At 48.4% G+C, this 19,558-nt stretch overlaps 1 protein-coding gene across 1 annotated transcript; it reads right to left on the bottom strand.

Annotated features, from left to right (window-relative positions):
• Positions 1-7,380: 7,380 nt before the first annotated feature.
• On the bottom strand, positions 7,381-10,020 carry HMX1 (H6 family homeobox 1). The gene is made up of 2 exons (XM_057426763.1): positions 9,744-10,020; positions 7,381-8,087 (listed from the first exon to the last, which is right to left on the bottom strand). Exons 1-2 carry the CDS (start codon positions 10,003-10,005, stop codon positions 7,510-7,512), a joined length of 840 nt encoding a protein of 279 aa, XP_057282746.1. The 5' UTR covers positions 10,006-10,020; the 3' UTR covers positions 7,381-7,509.
• Positions 10,021-19,558: the final 9,538 nt, after the last annotated feature.

The following is a 19,558-nucleotide window of genomic DNA, read 5'->3' as shown; positions in this document are numbered from 1 at the left end:
CGGAAGGGAGGAGGGGTCGGGGCGACGGAGGGAGGGGATGGAGCTAGAGGCAGCCAAAGGGCTGAGGACAGGGGAGTGGTGCAGGGGAGGGAGACGGGGAGGACGTGTGGCAGGGAAGAAAGGGAGCGAAGAGGGCAAAGCAGAAGAAGCTGGAGGGAAGCGGAAAGGGAGGGATGAGGGGAGCCAGCCCAGGTGCCTCTTTCCTCTCCCCCAAAGGGCAGCCAGAGCAGAGCAGGTCAGGGCTGGCTGCCCTCCTGTCAGGACCGTCACTGTTGGGGTGGAGGGAAGGCAGAGTAAGGCCCAAGACGGCCCACGGGAAAGGCGAGGAGGAGGTGGGATGGCAAGATGGAGATTTCTGAATTGAAGAAGGGTGGAGGGAGAGGACTGGCAATGAGAGCAAAGATGGGGTGGGGTGCGGCAAGGAAAAGCAGTGGTGGCAGTGAGAGAGGGAAAGTGAGAAAAGGGAAGCTGGGAGCCGGCGAATCCCTTCCGTGTTGTTTGTACAGCACCTGCACGACCCCGGACAATCTGCTGGGGGCATTTGCTGCAGATTATGATGCCATCGTAAAGAGGTGGGAGGCCCTTGGGAAGGGCAATTCACACAGCCCGAGTCCCTTCCCTGTGGTTCTTCCACCTGCAGACCTTCAGCCAATCATGCAGAGTTTCCCTGGGGAGAAAGGAATCCCTTTTCCTTCCAAGAAGCCCCGTGATGTCAGGCCACCCTGAAATCCACACACATACACACGCCCGTGGCTCTACAGAGCTCTGTAGCTTTCAAGAGCTAAAAGTTGTATGAGACCTCGCACTTAGTACGGGATGGTGAGCAGGAGGGTTGCACCTTGCGGGATATCTTTTGGGTATGAATGAGGGTTCGCCTGCGGGACCTGGGGAAAGATCGATCTGTTTCCCCGTATAATAAAGAATTTTTTTGTCCCCACCACCTACAAGCACTGCAACTTTTTAAAACCCGTTTGCATGACTCAAGATCCAGCGACTCTAGAGTTACCATTCGTTCTGGATCGCAGAGAACCTCTTCCCTCCCTGCAACCATGTGTAAAGACAAGAAAATGTTTCCAACCGGCTTTTAAGAGCCCTTTTAGTCCTGTTCTCGAGGTTTCCACTACGAAAACTGCTGAGGGCAAGCGAGAAGCCCTTGAAAAACAGTTGACAATGGAAGTGCTGACAGTCTCTTAAATATTGTGATGCCAGAGATTCTGCGAGCTAAAATCAGGGCATCTTAAGGCGTTAATCTTTAATGCGCTGGTACTTGAGAGAACGGGTTTCAGCTCTTTTTCATGAAATTTGTTTCACTTTATAGGTGCATTCAGATTTTAGTACAGCCCTCTTCTGAAGAGTTGTACGGTTTCCACTAGGAGGAATATATATATGTATGTCTTCCATCAACACGATTATTGGCCAAATGCCTGAACTTGTTGCAATCTCCTGTACTGGTGGTTCTGATGGAGCGAAAAGTCCCTTTAGAAGGAGCGACAGGGCGAGGGAAGGGACGGGGAACAGTGGTACCAAATGCAAAATGCAAAGAAGCAGCTGAAAAGATGAGTTAGGAAATTCCCTGTGAGTTGGTATAATTTGGAGCACTTGAGTGACAGGCGGGAACAGTCTTTGCCTTGCGCTCCTGTCTCGGCCTCCTCTCCTGCTGTTTGTGAGCAGGGCACATCCCAGGTGCTCACATCTGTTCTTGCTGCAAACCATTTCCCTTTTAGTCTAGCAGAAATCCATCTTTAAAAAAAATCAAACGCATTGACTCTGTATGTTTTCCTAGAAGACACTTTCTTGGAAGAAAAAGAAAACTTGAAGAATGCAGAAAATAAGAAGGAAATTGAAGAAGGAGACATAAGTTTCAAAGCCCAATTTTTTCATCACAGACTCCTCCACACCCTCAACAGTCCGAGCCCAGCACTAGGAGGCTCCATTCTCTACAGTCAGCCGGGAAAGGCTGTTCTCTTTTCCTAGCCCCATTTGGCCGCTGTACAAATCCGGGTTTGCGTTCCCTGACAAAACCCTGCCCAGCGAGGGAACACACTACAGTCCGGGTCTCCCCAGGCACTGGGGCAAGGTAGAATCAATACAGTTTCAACAAAAGTAGCCTCCGGGGTACCCCCTGCAGCAAGTCCTACAAGCCAGACCCGTACCGGGCTCCTCATGCCCTCTCCTAGTGTCCTTCCTTATCTTCAGGGAGGGTTTAAGGACTTGGCTTCGTATGTCTATTTGACAGCCTGATCCCAGTGTATCCTGCAACACACAACCAACCGCCTACAAAATGCACCCCTACGGAGGGTGTCTCCCCTCTTGGGTCTGCTTCAGACCCCAGGCAACCCCTCCGAGATGCATTTGTCCCAAAACTCGTGGGGAGTGACGGCGTCCGACGGGGTGGGAGACCTTGGCAGAAGCCAGAGGCTTTGCCAGGTGGATGGTTCATCCCATCTCTGCCAAGGGCGGCTTTGCCTGGGCTCTCCTAGCACTGGTTGAGCCAGAAAAGGCGGTCTCGCTGCCCGAGAGGGGTCCCCCCAGCAGCACTGCTCCGCACGATCGCTGTTCACTCCCCAAGTGGACATTCCGAAACTCTGTCGGTTAAAAGTAACTACTTTCCTTACAATGGGTAGGCATTTCCTGACACTGGTACTTTTTAATCCCGCGTTTCATTTGTATTTTATCCGGGTGGAATCTTGTCGCCTGGGACATGCCACGACATGGAGGCCGGCACCGCAGAGCAGCAGCGCAGGAAGAGCGACCCTTTTTCTCTGAATAATGTATTCCTGTATTAGAAGCTAATATCATGTTGAGTGGAAACCTTTTACTTAGGAAAAGCTTTTTACCAGAAATTACCCAGCAGACATATCTTCATTTCCATTTTAGCTCAAAGCACAGAAAGTTTCCAAATCTAAATCTGATGGAAATGAAATCTGATTAGATTCCCCAGAAAAGCCAAAGAGTCCGGGCTCGCTTGGCTTACGGAACCGAGCTTGGTTTGTCCCTCTATGTACTCGAGGGTAACATGGGCCCTCTCCGGATCTCACACCCCTTTGCAAACAAGACCCCGGTCTTCGCGCCTTCCTCTCGGCTCTCCCGGTGGGCGGGTCCAGAACAGAAACGCTGTCTGAAAAGATCATAAAAATAATCAGATGGCTTTGGTCCCCGAAACAAACCTGATTTGGGAGTTCGGCATTAGCTGGATATAGCCAATTGCTATGGTGTGTTCCCCTGCTGGCTGTCATCCCCTCCCGGCGCCGGTCAGGACAGCGGGGACATCCGTTTCATAGGGAGGAAAGCAGCTCTCTCTCTGGCCCGGTGGAAGGCAGCTGCAAATGTTACACACAAGCAGGCTTTCCAGGGAGTTGGGGGCGCTAAGCTGAACCCTTCCACCCAGAGGTGCGGGACAGAGCCTCTGAGGTGACCCCAGGACAGAGCGTCCCTGCCCGAACCCTTCTGTTCCCCTCTGAGGGCAGGTCAAAGTCCTCGGCCAAATCGCCTCCATGTAACTCCTGCGCTCGACACCAGAGTCTTGCGGGGAAAATCCTAGAGGGGATTTGCGAACAAAGTTACTAATTCTCGGCTGTTCAGTAGATGTGAGTTGCTAAAGGGAAAGGAGAGGAGAAGAGAGGAGACGAAAGAAAGAAAAAAAAAAGAAGAAAAAAAAACGGAAAAAGAAAAGACAAGAAAAGACAAGAAAAGACAAGAAAAGAGGAAAAATTTTAGTTACACATCTAGAGTTCCATTAATATTTTCTTTTTTTTTTTTACATTCCTGTATCTCACAACATAGAAATGATAACGTAGGATCCTTAAGAACAGTTGAGAAACTCAAGGTAGGTAAATGAAACATTAAGACACCCGCCATAAAGTTATATTAATCGGCAATGGGACGGGAAATGTAAGAGAATTGCCTGGATCTTATTTGAGGTTGAGAGCACTAAATGCTGCGAGCCCGCCGAAGCCTGGAGCGAGTCTCCCCCGATCGATGGTGAGAGCGGGGCGGGAGCAGAGCCAGGCTGCCCCAAGGTAATGTAGCATAAGAGAAAGGGGGGAGGAATCGATCCAAATAAATTGTTCAACAGTGGAGCCAGTGCGCACCTATGAGATTTATCAAGTATTGATTTGCATGAATATTTTAGACCCATGTCTACGAGAAAAGTTATAGGCCAGCTTAAGCCGGTGAGCAATATACCATTTGCAAAGTCGCCATTTAACAAGGTGCTTTGCAGCATATCGATCGTTTTCATTTAAAGTGTAATTAATAATAACATTTTAAGGCATCTACACCAGGAATTTATTCCAGACGTTCAGTTCGGACCCGAATTTGATTTTCGTTTGCTTTGCTTAAAATGAAAAGAAAATAAACCTTTTCACTAATTATTTTTAATAGCGTCCAATAAACACAAGTTATCTTTGTGAGCAGTCTGGCAAGGCTTTCCTTTGCCTCGCCTCTGGAGTGCCATCTAGCTAAGCTGTTGTAGCAACATTCATTAAATAAATGTCAACAGACAAGGATTTATGTTGCATAATAATATTACAGCTGTACTGTAACTGGATTTATTTTAAAGCTATTCTGAGGTTGCTTTGATCTATAAAGCAGCAACGTATGTCTCTATATGTCGCAAACAGCCTTTGTGAAACTACTTTGAGTTTTACAGTCCGCCAACATTTTCCTTCTAGCGTTCTGTGTGCAGAGGGATCACAATGTGTGATTCTTATTTCTTTGATTTGTTTAATAAAGAATATACACGGAGAATAAAACTGCCAAGAATCTGTTGTCCTGATTTGAGGAGGGGGCTTGGGATTTAGCGGGGTTTTTTGCCTGTTGAAATTGTCAGTGCACATACATCCGGGACTATGGCTGCTGCTTGGCTATTCCTCTGCATCCTGCAGAAATTTCTTGCTAGCAGATACAAGGAAAAGTGCCATTAAAAAAAGCTACGAGGTAAAGAAACCTGAGGTGTATATGCTCCTACTTTCAGCACATACTTTTAATAAGCCACCACAAAGCACTTTCTGCAGGTACAGTATAAGGCGTAAGTAAACACTTTTTCTTAGATGAATTCATGTCTTGCACCTTTTAATATTTTACTATGATCATAAGTTACAAGTACAGTGTATGAAAAAAAAATCTGTTTATTGATATAATCAGCACGTCTTTAAAAAACAAACTAATGTCAAAACACATTTTAAAAATCCGATTGATCATTGAGCCCTGCCAGTTCCTTAACTCCAAGAAAAGAATATTTAGTAGAATCAGAAGTATTATAATCTCATATGTTACTCCAAAGAAAAGGCATGTGGAGAGTGGCAGGCATGTTAAGTTTCGCGTTGCATTACAATCTACTCTGATATGACTGTAGTGAGTCAGGATTTTGTTCCAGTAGGTAATGCTGGGGGATCTGGGGAGCTGGATATGACTTGGGAAACGCTCTGCCAGCTTTCTCCCAGGGGCAGCCAGGCTCTCAAGGGTATTGAGTCAAGGGGCTGAGCCCCGAGAAAAATATCTCCCCGGGTCCTCTACTCTGCACATAGAAAGGCTGAAGCCCGCCCGGGGCCCTGGCACCCCCAGCCTCTCGTCCCAGTCCTTACACCACTCAGGGCCGGGCTGCATAAGGACTAGCCTCGAAGGCTGGTGTTTGAAGGATATGCAAAGAAAAGAGCTGGCGAAGATCTCCCGGGGTGAGACGAGGGATTTCATAGCAGTTGGGAAAATAAAAGTAAGTAAAGCCCCCAAAACAGCAACTTCCAGAAACGCGGCTCAAATCGAAACGAGCATCCCGGCAAGTTAGTACTTTTCTCAGGAACCCGGCATATCTAGATGTATTTCATTCTCGAGTGCTTCTGAGGCTTCCAGCACCCTGATTTAGCTGTGCAGACTGATGTATGTAGCCGCGTTTCAGGCCAAAGCGGAAAAAAAGGAAAAAAAAAAAAAAAAGGGGGAAAAAAAGGGGGGGGGGGGAGGAGGTGTTGGAGAGGTTGTAATCCGCCACTGTTCCTTCTGCTCAGGTTTCGTATCAAAGCTGAAGCTCCACCGCATCTCGACGATCTATTTCAAACCAAAAAACGGTGAGATTGGTCCAAATACAATGTCAAGCGTAGGAAACAGCAAGGATTAGACGCTCTTCTTTCACTGGAGGCAGGTCCGCCTGCACGTACCCTGGTAGATCCAGCACCCGGTTCTCCCTGCGGGGACACCGAGTGCTCCGAGCTGGTCGCTTCAGTTACACCTGATTATGCTCTAAAACGCAGGATCAAAGCTTGACCTTCCACCAAAGCTGTGTTTTATAAGGTCATTTCCCCCTTAATATTTGGAAAATGAAATTCAAACCTTTATAAACAGTGATAGATCCGATATTCATTTTAGCAGTGGGTAGAGAGGGGGAAAAGAAACAACTATTAAAGGAAAAAAAATAGAGTGGCATGCATAATACTTCATATAGTATCACATTACAGGTTAGCTTGCATAACTAGCCGTACAGCTCCCCAGTCTATCCCCACCTGATTATTTTTCTTTCCTTCCTTTTTAATTACCAGCACGAACTATTAATCGATTACACAAACCGTTAAGAGACGGACGAACTGAGATGCGCTTTCTTCAGCCTCCTCAGGAGACGGAAATGTGGCAAACCCACTGGTAAAAATGCAGTATGTTGAATTATATGTGTATATACATTTTAACCGTGTATTTTAGCCGACCGTTTGAAAGGGAAATATAAACTAAAACAAAGAAATCTAATCCTCACAGCTCGGGCTTCATCGAATTCCTTCCAACAATTTTCCTTCAAGTTGTTTCAAATCAAAAAGCCTCCAGCGGGAAGAAGCAGGGGGCACCAGCACATGCTTGGGTATCGATCGGGTGAAAATCAGAGTAACAATGGAAAGGGGGGATGTTCTTTACGGATTAAGTGGCTAAAACAAAGGGCCCTGGAGAAGCTGCTGGGGGCAGATCCGCTGAGTCCCCGCTCTGCACGAAGCGCAGCCGGGGCACCGGGGACAAGGAAAGGTCTCCCGGCAGGAGCGCTGGCCCGGGGCAGCGGAGGACCTGAGGAAGGTCGCTTAGAGGGGAGAAAAGCGAGCTTCGCAGTCCCTGGGGCCCCGGCCGATAGCTACATTCGTCTCAGGCTCGGCAGCTCTGCGGAAAGCGGGGAGGAAGAGTTTGGGGGAGCTGCGGGCCCCACGGAAAACGCCGGTCGGTGTCAGCCGGGACCGAGGCGGTGGGGAGGGCTTGACCACTGCTACGGGGCTGCACTTTCTTTGGATGCGCAGCAGGGAGAGCCCCGTGGAGCCGCTCCCTGTTCATGGCGTGGTCCTCATAGTCGTTTCTGTTCCCTCCGGCTGCTGCGAGTGGCTCCGAGTTTATTCCAAAAGTAAGTTTATTGCACGTTAAAAAAAAAAAAAATAGAAAATCAAAAAGCAGAAAATCGAGAAAGGTGTGAGTGGGAAATGAAAATTCCGGGGGGAATGGGGGTGGAGCTGGGAGCCGGGGGAGGGGGCGATGGGTACAGGTGGGAGCTCAGACGAGTCCTGTCATCTGCGATCGTAGGAACGGAATGGAGGCGGCGGGGAAGGTGCCCAGGGGGTAGCTGACGCCGCTAGAGAAGCCCACCAAGGGGGGCGACATATGGGGCAGGGGGAAGCCCAAGGCGCTCGCCGGCGAGTTCTCGTGGTACAAAATGGGGACCCGCACTATCCTTTGGGCGGCGTGGGACAGGTTGGCCGCCTCCAGGTCGGCGGCCAGTTGCCGCTTCCACTTGTTACGGCGGTTCTGGAACCAGATCTTCACCTGGGTCTCGGTGAGGTGCAGCGAGGCTGCCAGCCCGGCCCGTTCCGAGCTGCTCAGGTAGCGCTTAACGTCGAAGGTGGACTCCAGCTGGAAGACCTGGCTGCGGCTGAACACCGTGCGCGTCTTCTTCTTGCGGCCGGCGGCGCGTTGCTCCGGCTCTCCCGGCTCCTCTCCGCGCTCCTCCTCCTCCTCTTCGCGGCCGCTCAGGCCCGAGCGTCCTCCCGCTGGGCCCCGCACCGCCGCCCGTCCGCCGCTGCTCTCCCGCTCTGCCGGCTCCTCGGGCAGCTCGGGCGAGTCCCGGTCGCTGGCTGCGAAGAGAGGCAGAGGGTGGGAGGTGGAGCTGCTGCTCCGGGCAAGGGGAGGAGAGGGAGAGCATCGCCCGGCCCTTGCCCCGCTCACCGGCGCCGCTGTGGAGAGAGCGGGGCCGGGGCCGGGGCCGGCCCGCCGGCAATGGCTCCTGCCGCTGCTGCTTCTCCTGGGATAACCCGCCTAGCGTTTGTGTAGACACACAAGCTTATATACTTATATAAAAACACCTAGATGGTGTTTCATGTATGTATACATACCCTCAGCTATGTACACACTCACGTATGTGCGTATGTGTAGACACAGCAAAGTGTATGCATGTATTTTCACGCGGATATGTGTACCTTTTTTCTACACAAAATATACAAGTGTGCATGTGTATGTATACACACACGTATATATTCGGAGATGTACATACACACATTATCTAAATAGAAGTATGTACTTTTTATATCTGTATGTACACATATGACTACACTTGAGCTTTAATTTATATACACACGTATATATTTACACACATACGGCACAAATATATTCACGCACATGTGTACACACATATACTTACACGTACATACACATAAGTGTATTGCTGTGTGTAGAAGTGGTAAGTATAGGAGTGCATGTGTGTATATAAAGAGAGGTTAAAAAGAAGTATTTTCCCTTCACGTTATTCTGAACTTGATAAACCAAACGATCGGGTCAGCTACTCTGTTATCGGGACGTTGCCTCCCAGCATGTCACCGAGGAATTTCCAACATTGCTCTCTCCATTTGCAGTTTCAAAGGAGATAAAAAATCCTATTCTTTCTAGAGCAAGAGAAAAGCATAACAGAAAAAAAAAGGCAAAAAGTTAAGGCAATTTTTTCTAGAATAGATTTCTGTTTCTAAATGTAGTTTTGAGAGAAATTAAAAATATTAATAAACCTATATCTGTGAAAACAAACTCAGAGGATTACTATTCGTGCCTCTTTTCCTTACTGAGCAATCGTGAGAACTCTAAAGGCTCGTGCAGGATCATAGAGACGAGTGGAAAGGCAATATTTTTTCTATCAGGATAAAAATAACCAACCGATGGCAGCCCATAAACTTTTTCAGATGTTAGTTTTGCCTCCCGAACCCAGGTTCTTCCTCCAGCTCCCTTTCCAGCGGGGTTCCCGCAGCCTGCCCCTGCCCCAGCTGCGCTGCTGGAGGAGGGCAGCGTAGGGCTCAGCCCGACGGCTCCCCTGGCTGCCCAAATTCCTGCTTCCCATCTTTTTGGCATGATGGGGTGCCAAAAAAATATATATATATATATACACATACATATATACATATATATATATAAACAAAACAGACACCTCTCTTAAAAAACAAGAAAGAAAAAGAGATGGAGGAGAGGAAAAAGAAAAAAAAAACCCTGAGCCAGCACACGACCCCTGTTTACATTTTGGGCGGCGAGGCGGAGGCTCCAGGTGCCGCACACACAAGGAGCGTTTCCGGAGATTTGCCCGCAGAGCCAGGGCGAGGGCTGCGGGCTCTCCACGCGTCCCACTCAGCGTCTGCCTGCGAGGGGGGGGGGTGTGGAGTGTGCAACGGGACTGGACACCCCGGGGGAGCAGAGACATCCCCTCCCCATCCCCAGCCGGGCCTGGCCATCAAGGATAGGAAAAGGCGGCTTACTGTCGGGGCTGGCGCAGCCCAGGAAAGCGGCGTGCGCTCGGCGGTACCAGCCGACGGCGGCGTCACGGAGGGGGCAGCCCGGGGCGCCGAGGCGGAGCGGCGAGCGCGGCCCGCAGCGCGGAGCCCCGCGGGGACCACCGCCCGCAGCCGCCCGCCGAGCCCCGCGGCCCGCCGCGCTCTCGGTGCCCAGCAGGTCCTCGATGAAGAAGGACGAGACGCGGGCGGAGGTGGAGCCGGCGTTTTCCGTGGCTTCGTCCGGCATGGTCGGAGAGGAGTGCGGGACGGGGGGGTCCCGGCTCAGCCGGCGGCTGGCTCCTCGTCGCGCCGCTGCCCAGCAGCCGCCTCCCGCCTCTGCCTAGCCCCGTGGATGCTCTCCTGGTATAAAAGGGTTTTTTTCCGGAGTAATCATTTCAGATCGCGGTTTGCCATCATTTCCTGCAAGCTAGGATGGGAGGGGGGAGGGGGAGGAGGGGAAGGGAACGGGGAAGGAAAAAAAACCTAGCCCGACAACCCATCGGAGGCGCCAGATTCTGCGCGAAAACGCTAATAACGAAATAAAAATGTCACGCGAGTTAAACGCTGGGCGCGAGAGGGGGAATCCTGGGATGGGCGGAGCGCCGCGGCCAAGGAGTTGGGGGGGGGGCGTCCGCGGGGGATGCGCGGAGCGCGGCGAGACCGATGCGTGTGAGTGTGCATGTGCGGTGCGGAAGGTGCGCGCGCCACCGTGGGGCTGTCACTCACGAGCTCCTTATTTAGGTCAATTAGGGAGCAAATCCCGGAGCCGGGAGGGGGGGGGCGGCAGTGTTTGGTGGGGGGTGTAAAGGGCGGGCTTGGCCGCTCCACGTTCTGGCTCTTCCATTGGCTGTAGAAGGCTCAGCGCGCAGCCCAGCTAGCCAATCCGCGCCGCGGACACCGCCGTTATATTAATATAATTAATAATAATGATCCCCCCCGCCACCCCCCGCCGAGCGCTTCCATGTTCGCGTCGGTGGCGATGGACGGGGGAGATGCGCCCCCCGCCGCTCGCAGAACCCGGCAGCCGCCGCTGCGGAGCGGTGAGGCTCCCCCCCGCCCAGAGACCCCGGGTTGGGGCTCTTGAACCTGGAGGGGTAGATCGACGGATCCCCGTGAGGAGGAGTATCCGCGGCCGCGGACTGTCCCGCCTGTGGAGGGGAGGGTGTCCGGTCCAGGAGGGCGGGGGGGCTCTCGGCTACAGAGCGTCCCGGGGGCCAGTTGGTGATATTTAACCTTCTACTTTATATATATATATATATATATATATGTATTTTTGTATATATGCGTATATTATGCCTGTATAGTTTATTCGGAAAGAGCCAACCCCGCCCAGCGAAGCCGGGTCCGTCCACGAAGCCCGGGCAGGAGGCAGCGGCGCTGCGCTGTCTGCTCCAACACGGAGCCCAAGGTTTCTGGCGTTTCCCCTCCGAACCCCCACACTTTTTTTATTATTATTTCTGCTGTAATTCTACCTCATGGAAAGCCAAAACCAGCCCTTTGTGTGCCCCCTTTTCCGGAGACTTCTGCATCCGCCCGCCTCGACACAGGGACCCCCCGCAATCCCACAAATATCCCCCCCTCGCTGCAGGGCTCTGGGGCAGGAGAGTTTTCCTCTGACTTTTTCCTTCGGACCAGGCAAGCCAGGTTTGTAAAGGGACGAGTGGATCCAGAGTGCATGCCGGAGACCCGTAGAGATTTGGGTGAGTACACAGATATCATTGCGATGCTCATTTGAAGGTCAGTTTTTTCCTCCCGCCCTGCTCTTCCCCCTCTGCCGGGATACCCCTACCTGTTCCCCTTTACGGAACTCCTGAGAAGCACCATTTTCCCAAGCCCCACCTCCCCTTCCCCTCTGGAGCGAGGGCACCGGTTGCTGCCCATCGGGAGTGTCCGGTGGGTCCAGGTTGCAGTCTGGTGCGGAGGCGGTGCCTCCGGTGCGGAGTGGTTATTTCCTTTACCGAGTGGCAGTGGGGACCTCTGAGGCCAGGGCCTATTTAGGAAAGGGAGGAAAAAATTTGGAAAGAAATAAATTTTAAATATATATATGTAAATAAATAAATAAATAGGGGAAAAAGGAATAATGCCACTTCCAAAGACGCCAGAAAGGTGTAAACAGAGCTCTGAAAGGGACTCTGGAAAAACAGGAGTATAAGGCGGCATGCTTTAGCTTTCGGTCTCACCTGGGAAGAGCCATGCAGTAATCCGGTGAGTTGTAAACAGAGCAGACGGGCATTCGTCACTTGTTGCATAGGAGCGGTGTTAACAAACATCGCTTTCATGATCTGCGCACTTTGGTGAGTGTTGCTGGGTAGGAAATACGAGTTTGACCGAGATGTCTTCAGCATCCATAAACCATCAACTCTGTTTGACTGGCAGAGTCAGAAAATAGATACAGGCTTTCCTGAATAAACAGAAAAACGTGGACACTGGTTACTTCCATACATTCTATATGCAATTCGCAAGTGATATACGTGTATTCTGTACCCATGTTTTATAAAGCGTTCTTACAGAGTGGGCATGCAACTTATGTTATATTTTTTGCTTTCCACTTAGAAATAGTATAATAAAATCAATTAAAATAAATTTGTTCTTGTTTTTCTCAGTATTTCTTTAGAATAACGTATAACTGGGTGCAGTAATGCAGAACAGTGATTGTGCAAAGTCATGTACACTCAGACATATTCCTGAAACGCCAAATAAGGATAATTCTATACCTGCAAACACATGTACGTACGTGTTTGCGTGTACGGGGTATTGTTTTAAGCTTGTAGCTATGTTTACGTACCTTCTACATTGCTATAGTGACTTGACTACTAACACTTCGTGCTTATTACTCTCTGTGAGGAGGAGGAGGAGGAACAGGGCGTGTGTTTACTGGACGTCTCCCCGCCGCCACCCGGCAGTGCTCCGTGTAGGGAGCAGAAAAAGCAGCTGGGGACAGTATTTTCGTAATATAATGCCAGAAATACACCCCTGGCCCGTGTCCTAACTCCTTTCGGTGTCACTTACCCTGAAGTAAGGCGGAGCGGGCGAGTCCCTTGCGCCGAGGGCATCTCCAACACCCCCGGGCATCCCCAGCCGGGCCTGGGCTGTCCCAGGAGGACCTCTCCTTCCCCCACAGCCTTCTTTCCCACAGACACCTCTTCGCGGCACGGGAAACCTCTGCTTTTTGCAGGCAGGTGAATGAAGAGGCGTTCGATGGGCATCCAGCTCCTGCCTGCCTCCGCGGGTCAGAAAGGAGCAACGGTGGCTTTGACACCAGATTTAGACTATGGGTTGCGCGTCCCTTATTTTTTCCCTTCTCAGGCTCTGTTTCTTTCCCGGATATATGTTTTTATCCGAAGCTTTATAGACACCTCTAGCTCTGATCAGCTCTGGGAGGGGCTGGAGCTCCGGGGAGCTGCTGATGGCGTCTTTCCCGCCGAGCAGCTCCGGCTCCCAGACTGTGTCTACTACTGGCCTGGGATGCCAGTGGGATAGCCCCCTCACCACCACCGAAGGCTCTCGAGTGGCTCGGTGAAGGTGCAAGGCACGGGATGGGCCGGGGCTGGCTCCGGAGGGAATCAGCAGATTGAGGGCCGAAACGGTGTCCGTGGGTGTGACAAGAACCTCCAGAATGTGACAAGAGCCGCAGTGAAGCCGGGCCGGCCGCTCCCGCCGCTGCCTTCACGCCTCTCGCAAGGAGCGGGCCCGCCTGCAATGTGAATGCAATTACCGTGCTGGTGTTTGATGTCTCCCCTGGCTCCCCCCTCACCAGCACTGCCTCGATGTTGTCGTAAACTGGAAGCGAAATGAAAGACAGGCTGGAGCGCTCTCTGCCTAACCTCTGCTCCTCAGCACCGACGGGCCCGCAGGCGCTGGGAGCCGGATCTCTGCGGGACGCGTTTAACCCCTCTTGCAATGGGCAGCGGGGGGGGCTCTGGGCAGGGGAATCACCTCTCGCGTCTCCACAAGGAAACAACGGTCCTGAGCAGATCACTCAGTTCCTGTCACCCTCCTAACAGATCCGACGGCAGCGCTGCGGGTAAGGAAATTCTTGACCGTCATCTGCCACTGGTTGAGACATTGAGATACATAGATATGTATGTATATACATGTAAATAAAACCAAATTTTCAGCCAGGTTCGGTTTAGTTATAAAAATAAAGCAAGTAAAGACCATACTCTCATCTTCAGTAAACAGTCCGGAGCCAGATGAAAGGCAGATGCAAAGCAGCGTTTGCGTTTTGGGTCCAAGGCTCCTTCAGAGGAGCAGAGGTGGCGGTGGGGCTGTTTGGTACCTACTGAAAAAACGAACATAAAAAATCAGCAATAAGATGTTTCACCGCCTCTAAACCTCTGTGTAACATCTTCCTTCTCCCCGCTCGGAGGGCTGGGTGAAGGGGCCCGCTCAGCTCCCGAAGCAGTCGCTCAAACCTCTCCCTCCGGGGCTCCTCTCATCCCTGCATGGAACTTGCCAACTCTCTGCTCGGGGTCTGCTGCCCTCAGAAAGTCGCGGAGCAGGACCCGGGGTAGGGGGGACACATCCCCCCTGGGACAGGAGGAGGGAACGTTTCAGAGGGGTGTTCCGCACAGTCCCCCCTTCCAGCCTCGGTGAGGGTCTTTCCATATCTCACCAGGGTACCCCATTTTGGGTGGCCTTTCCAGAAGGGAACCCGCAAAGGACTAGGGCAACACGGCAGTAGGAACCGCTGGTTTTCTGCAGGTAGAAAACCCTAAGTCCCTTCAAATATGGGTTAGATAGCACTTGAATGCAGCAAAACTTTGTGTAATTAATTTCTAAATTTGCAGTGCATTTTGAGGGGTCCTCAAGGATGGTGAAACAGAAACTGATAACTACGGTTTGGGGTTGTTTGTGCTCTTTCCCCAGCAAATTGTCTCTATAAACACAACCCCACTCTATTCTTCACCACCAGTGATACTGACAGAGAACTGTTTTCCCTTTCAAGGACCCTGCACGCTGATTCCCATAGATGTATTCATTATTCACAGGTAGTCACTAAGTGCTTTGGATGGAAACTTCAGCCTATAGGGTGTCCTGACTGTCCGTGATGCTTATTTATTGCTCGTTATACATGTCATACAATTGGGAGCATGAATCGTACCCTTAAGTGCTGTTTCCTTGCTAAGTGAGGAGTATTTAAACCCATGAAACTGAGGGATATCCTTGGGTACGTGAATATATGAATGAATTAAACACTTTGAGAAAGATTCTGGGGGATACCTACTCCAAAGTGTTAAAATTCCAGAGCCTTTTGAGAAATATTTATTAATTTTGTGACTGGAGATGGTTCATCAGCAAATTAAATGATATCTTTAAGAAAAGGTAGTCCCTACTGAAATGAGCTAACAATTACAATACACTCCTGTTTTAAAGTGACTACTCCAGAAAGGTCTTTGGCATTGATTTTCTTACACAATTTTAACATGCTTGTGGAGGGGTTTTTTGTATGTACAGTGAGAGAATGTGTGGTTTTATTGGTACTGGTTAGGGTCAGCCACAGGAGAATTATGGAGGTCATGTGAAATAGGTGCCAATAAAGCTTTTATTATTGTTATACAGACAAAAGAGCATTATGGAAAGAGATCCTTACCAGACCTAACCATGGATATTTTGTTCTGTTAACAATCAAGTTGGAAAATACAGAGAGACAGTAAAACCCAATGATTTTTCAGAGTTGAATATTAACCTATTTTCCATAAGACTTTTGGAATTATTTTCCCTCAGAAAACGAAGTTCTCCTGAAATGAATCACTGCACACAACTCTTGATTTTGTCTAAAACAAACAAACAAAAAAATCTAGGGAAAAAATATATTGCACTATCACAACAGAATATAACTGTTTAAATGTTGAAATAACATTTAGCAGTTGATTTTTTGTGTTACGCAAGATAAGAAAATCGAACTACTTTTTAATTAGGAAGGTAGATTTTATCTCCAGTCTATATGTACCTGCAATTCGAATCTGAAGGTTTTCTGCCAGAACTTGAAGCTAAGGATTCTGAACTAAAGTTTTATCAAGATGCTGTTTTCTTCCCTCATCCAATCTTGAATTATTTTAGGGGAGCATTAAACCATTGTCAAGGACTGTAATGATATTTTGCATGTGTTGATACATCGGATTCTTAGATCAAACTTCAAAAACAGTTGGATCTTAGTACACTTAGTAAAATCCTCATACCCTCTTAAATCTGGTTGACTCAGGAGTTTTAGATTAATTCCAGGACAGAGCCAAATTCAATCAAAGAAAGTATTAAGAACTTCCAGTACAAAACATCCTTTGTATTTTTACAGTCGTGTGAAAGGAAAATTGATGCATGGATCAAAGTTAGCCCCCAAATAATATAGGGGTAAGAATTATACTAGCTTTTGTACTTTGGTAGTAAAATGATTCAAACTGTGTGCATTATAGGGGAAAAGTTCAAGAAAACTTGTAAAAATTACATGGAGCTTTATGATACTGAAAAATCATTTATATTTGTGAGTTACATTAATACGAAGCAAGTGAGCTCTGCATAGATAGAAAACAGCATCTCCTTTCCACTGACCCATCATTTATTTATCATAAAAGAGGACAAGATATCAAGCTTTAAAACTGCCATAGATCAAATGTTTTTCACCATCATGTGAAAATCATACTTTTGCAAATCTGTTTGAGTGAGGGATATAAATTCTGCCCCCCAACCCTCTGTCACCAGTGATTTATATACAAATGTAAAAGCATGATTTTATTTTAGTCAGTGCAGAAATAATTTATATAAATCTATGAGCAGTTAATGTGAGTCATTAAAATCTTGGGATGAATGCAATTTTCGAATGGTTCTGCAATGTATTATAAATGGTTTTGCAATGCTCCAGCATATGTGGAGATATGTATCTGGAGATATATACAGTTACATACACATGAATATCTTTATTATGGCATACAAGAATTACATTTGCACATAGCATGAAAGTAGTGTTGAAATGCCTTTAGAAAGGACTGGACCTAGTCAAAATTAATACTGTAATGAACTCAGATCGTAATGCAAATCCATGGAAACCCCAAATGCATTCAATTTCTTGTTCTGAATTATTTTGTGATCAAGTGTGATTAGTCCTAGAAAACCCTGAAGCAGTAGGAAGGCTAGGTCAAACACTGAGTGAACTCCGTTGGTAAAGCTCTGCTTTCTCTCGGCAAGCAGCACTGAGATGTGCTATCTTCCCTGGGATCTCAGTGGGGCTCAGCAGGAAACCCAACCATATCAGCTCCTTCTCATAAGATTCCCCTTTGACTTCACAAACTCCTTGAGTTGTGTTAGGGCAGCGTGAGCCAGTTCCCACAGTAATTCCTCATGAAACCTGAACACCACAGCCCACATTCTGCCCTTGAGAGGACATGAGAAGTCAACCCAGAAATTTGCACAGGCCTCTGGCTATGAATAATAAAATCTACACTGCAGTTATCTGAAATTGGAGCAATAAGTGGACTTGCTCCAGGAAAACTTTCATATCACACTTTGTAAATCCATGTCTTACCCAGAGGACACAAAAGTCTTGATTTAAATGGAGGCAGTACAGGAGAGATGGGCAAGAAGAGCCGAATGTACATCACAGCACAATGCCCTGCCAACTAAGTAGGAAGAGGTAGCAATGTCCCTTTTATCTCCTCCTCTCACTCAGAATTCTCCTTCCACATCTACTGGGGGGGTGGAAATTAATCAAACTAAATTGAGATCTCTACATCTAACCTTTTCATTCTGTGCTGCTGTTAAAGGCAAAGCATATCTAGCCAGTATTGTCCACACATTCAGGGGCTAATTTTCATACAAAAAGCCAGCTGAATCACTTTCCATGTCTCCGTCAAGCTCTCTGGTCTTGGGGGGGGGGACTTTCTTGCCACTTCATGGTAATACATACCATAGTGCAGGTGGGTGAAGGGCAGCTCTGCAGACAAGATGCAGTCAACTGAATTTTATAAGAGGAAGACACTTGGAGATGAACAGTTTAACAGGTAAAGCAAAAGCCACATGCACAAGCAAAGCAAAACAAGGAATTCATTCACCACTTCCTATGGTCAGGCAGGTGTTCAGCCATCTTCAGGAAATCAGGGCTCCAGCATGCGGAACGGTTACTTGGGATGACAAAAGCCATCACTCTGATCATCCCCCTGTTTCTACTCCTTCCCCCATCTTTCTATGCCGAGCATGATACCATGCGATATGGAATATCCTTTGGATCAGTTGGAGTCATCTGTGTCCCCCACTGTGTTGGGCTGTGTCCCCTCCCAACATCTTGTGCACCCTCAGCCTACTTACTGGTGGGGTAGGGTGAGGAGCAGAAAAGGCCTCAACTCTGTGTAAACACTGCTAGGCAGTAACTAAAACATTCCTGAATTACCAATACTATTTCCAGCACAAACCCAAAACATAGCTTCATACTAGCTACTATAAAGAAAATTAAATCTACCCCAGCCAAAACCAGCACATTCTCCACCCCTTACTGCATACCATTTATGTCATGCTTAGGTCCCACACTATCAATACATTCTCATTACACACCACCATCCTTTCCATCCTTTGATGTAATAGACATAATTTCCCTAGTTTATGGATCAGTCATGTAAAATGTCCACAAAATGCCCATGGATTTTGTGTAGCCTGTGACTTTGTACTCCGTCTGTTATGGCAGTCATTGAGGACAGGAGAGATGGTTTATTGTGTGGAGTTACTGGGAACAAAAACCAGATCAAGTTGAAATTAAGCCCATCCCAGCTAAAATCAGCACACCTTGTCCTGTTCAAATGCTTCATATGACTTGATTTTCTTGGCTGAGAATGTATAGGCAAGCTAAAAAGGATCATGTCACAGGCTTAGGTAAATGTCTGTTCATACTCTTCACTGCAAACTTATTTTCTGGCAGATTTTGGCTTATCAGTCCCCTTCCAGACCATGGCAGGGTATTTAGAAGAAAACAAAGTTAATGCACTGCTCCCGGTAGATATCAGACCACTCTGGCTTGGAACGGAAGAGCATGTAATCTGCAGACCTATGCCATGTCATGCCACTAGCATTTAGGTGTAGTGGATGGGGTCAGCATGGATCCAACCTGGAGCACCCAAGCCCCTATAATTCACCTGCAATGGTCAGCAGTTTCCTCAGATAGCAGAAAGAAAAAGTGCCCTGTTACCATGGTGGCAGTTATGGTACTTTGGGTAGGTGATGTGTGTTTTGCAAATGAAAATACCTCTTGCCTACACATTCTCCTCTCCCCAGTCAGCATCCTTGCAAAAGCCTGGCAAACACCAGCCCTTTAGCAGTATTTATAGCTACATCTCTATCTGATGAACCACTCTAAAAGTAGGCTAACTCAAAACATACCACATCTCTGCTAGGAAATGCAGATGTGAAGGGATATCTGGTTCTAATATACAGATCACCTTATGGTGTGGCAGGTTTCAGTTTCCACAATAGAGTGCATTTGTGCTAGGAGTGATTTAAGCCATTTGGGACCTTCAAAAGCAAAAATCCTTCATGAACCTTATTGGAAATGACTACACTTCGTGAAAAAAAAAAAAAGGAAGAGAAACTAGAGTGGTGATCCAAGATCATACACATCTAAAGAGGGGAAAGGAAACCTTTTCCAAAATGTTGCTCTTTCTCACAGCAAATGCATAAGCTGAGTGTGAGAGAAGTATCTCCATTCCCTTGCTGGGCTATGGAGTCCTGCTAATGCTGACATCATACTGCAAAAAGCCACCAGGTTTAGTTCAAAACAGTCAGTTTAATAAATCTTAGCAATATTTTCTATTTCATTTTTC

Source organism: Pezoporus wallicus, unplaced genomic scaffold, assembly GCF_028554395.1.
Source record: "Pezoporus wallicus isolate ANWC-B61680 ecotype Strahan unplaced genomic scaffold, APGP_CSIRO_Pwel_v1 scaffold_13239, whole genome shotgun sequence".
NCBI lineage: Eukaryota > Metazoa > Chordata > Aves > Psittaciformes > Psittacidae > Pezoporus > Pezoporus wallicus.
The sequence above is the reverse complement of the archived record's forward strand: the minus strand, read 5'-3'. Positions and strand labels throughout refer to the sequence as shown.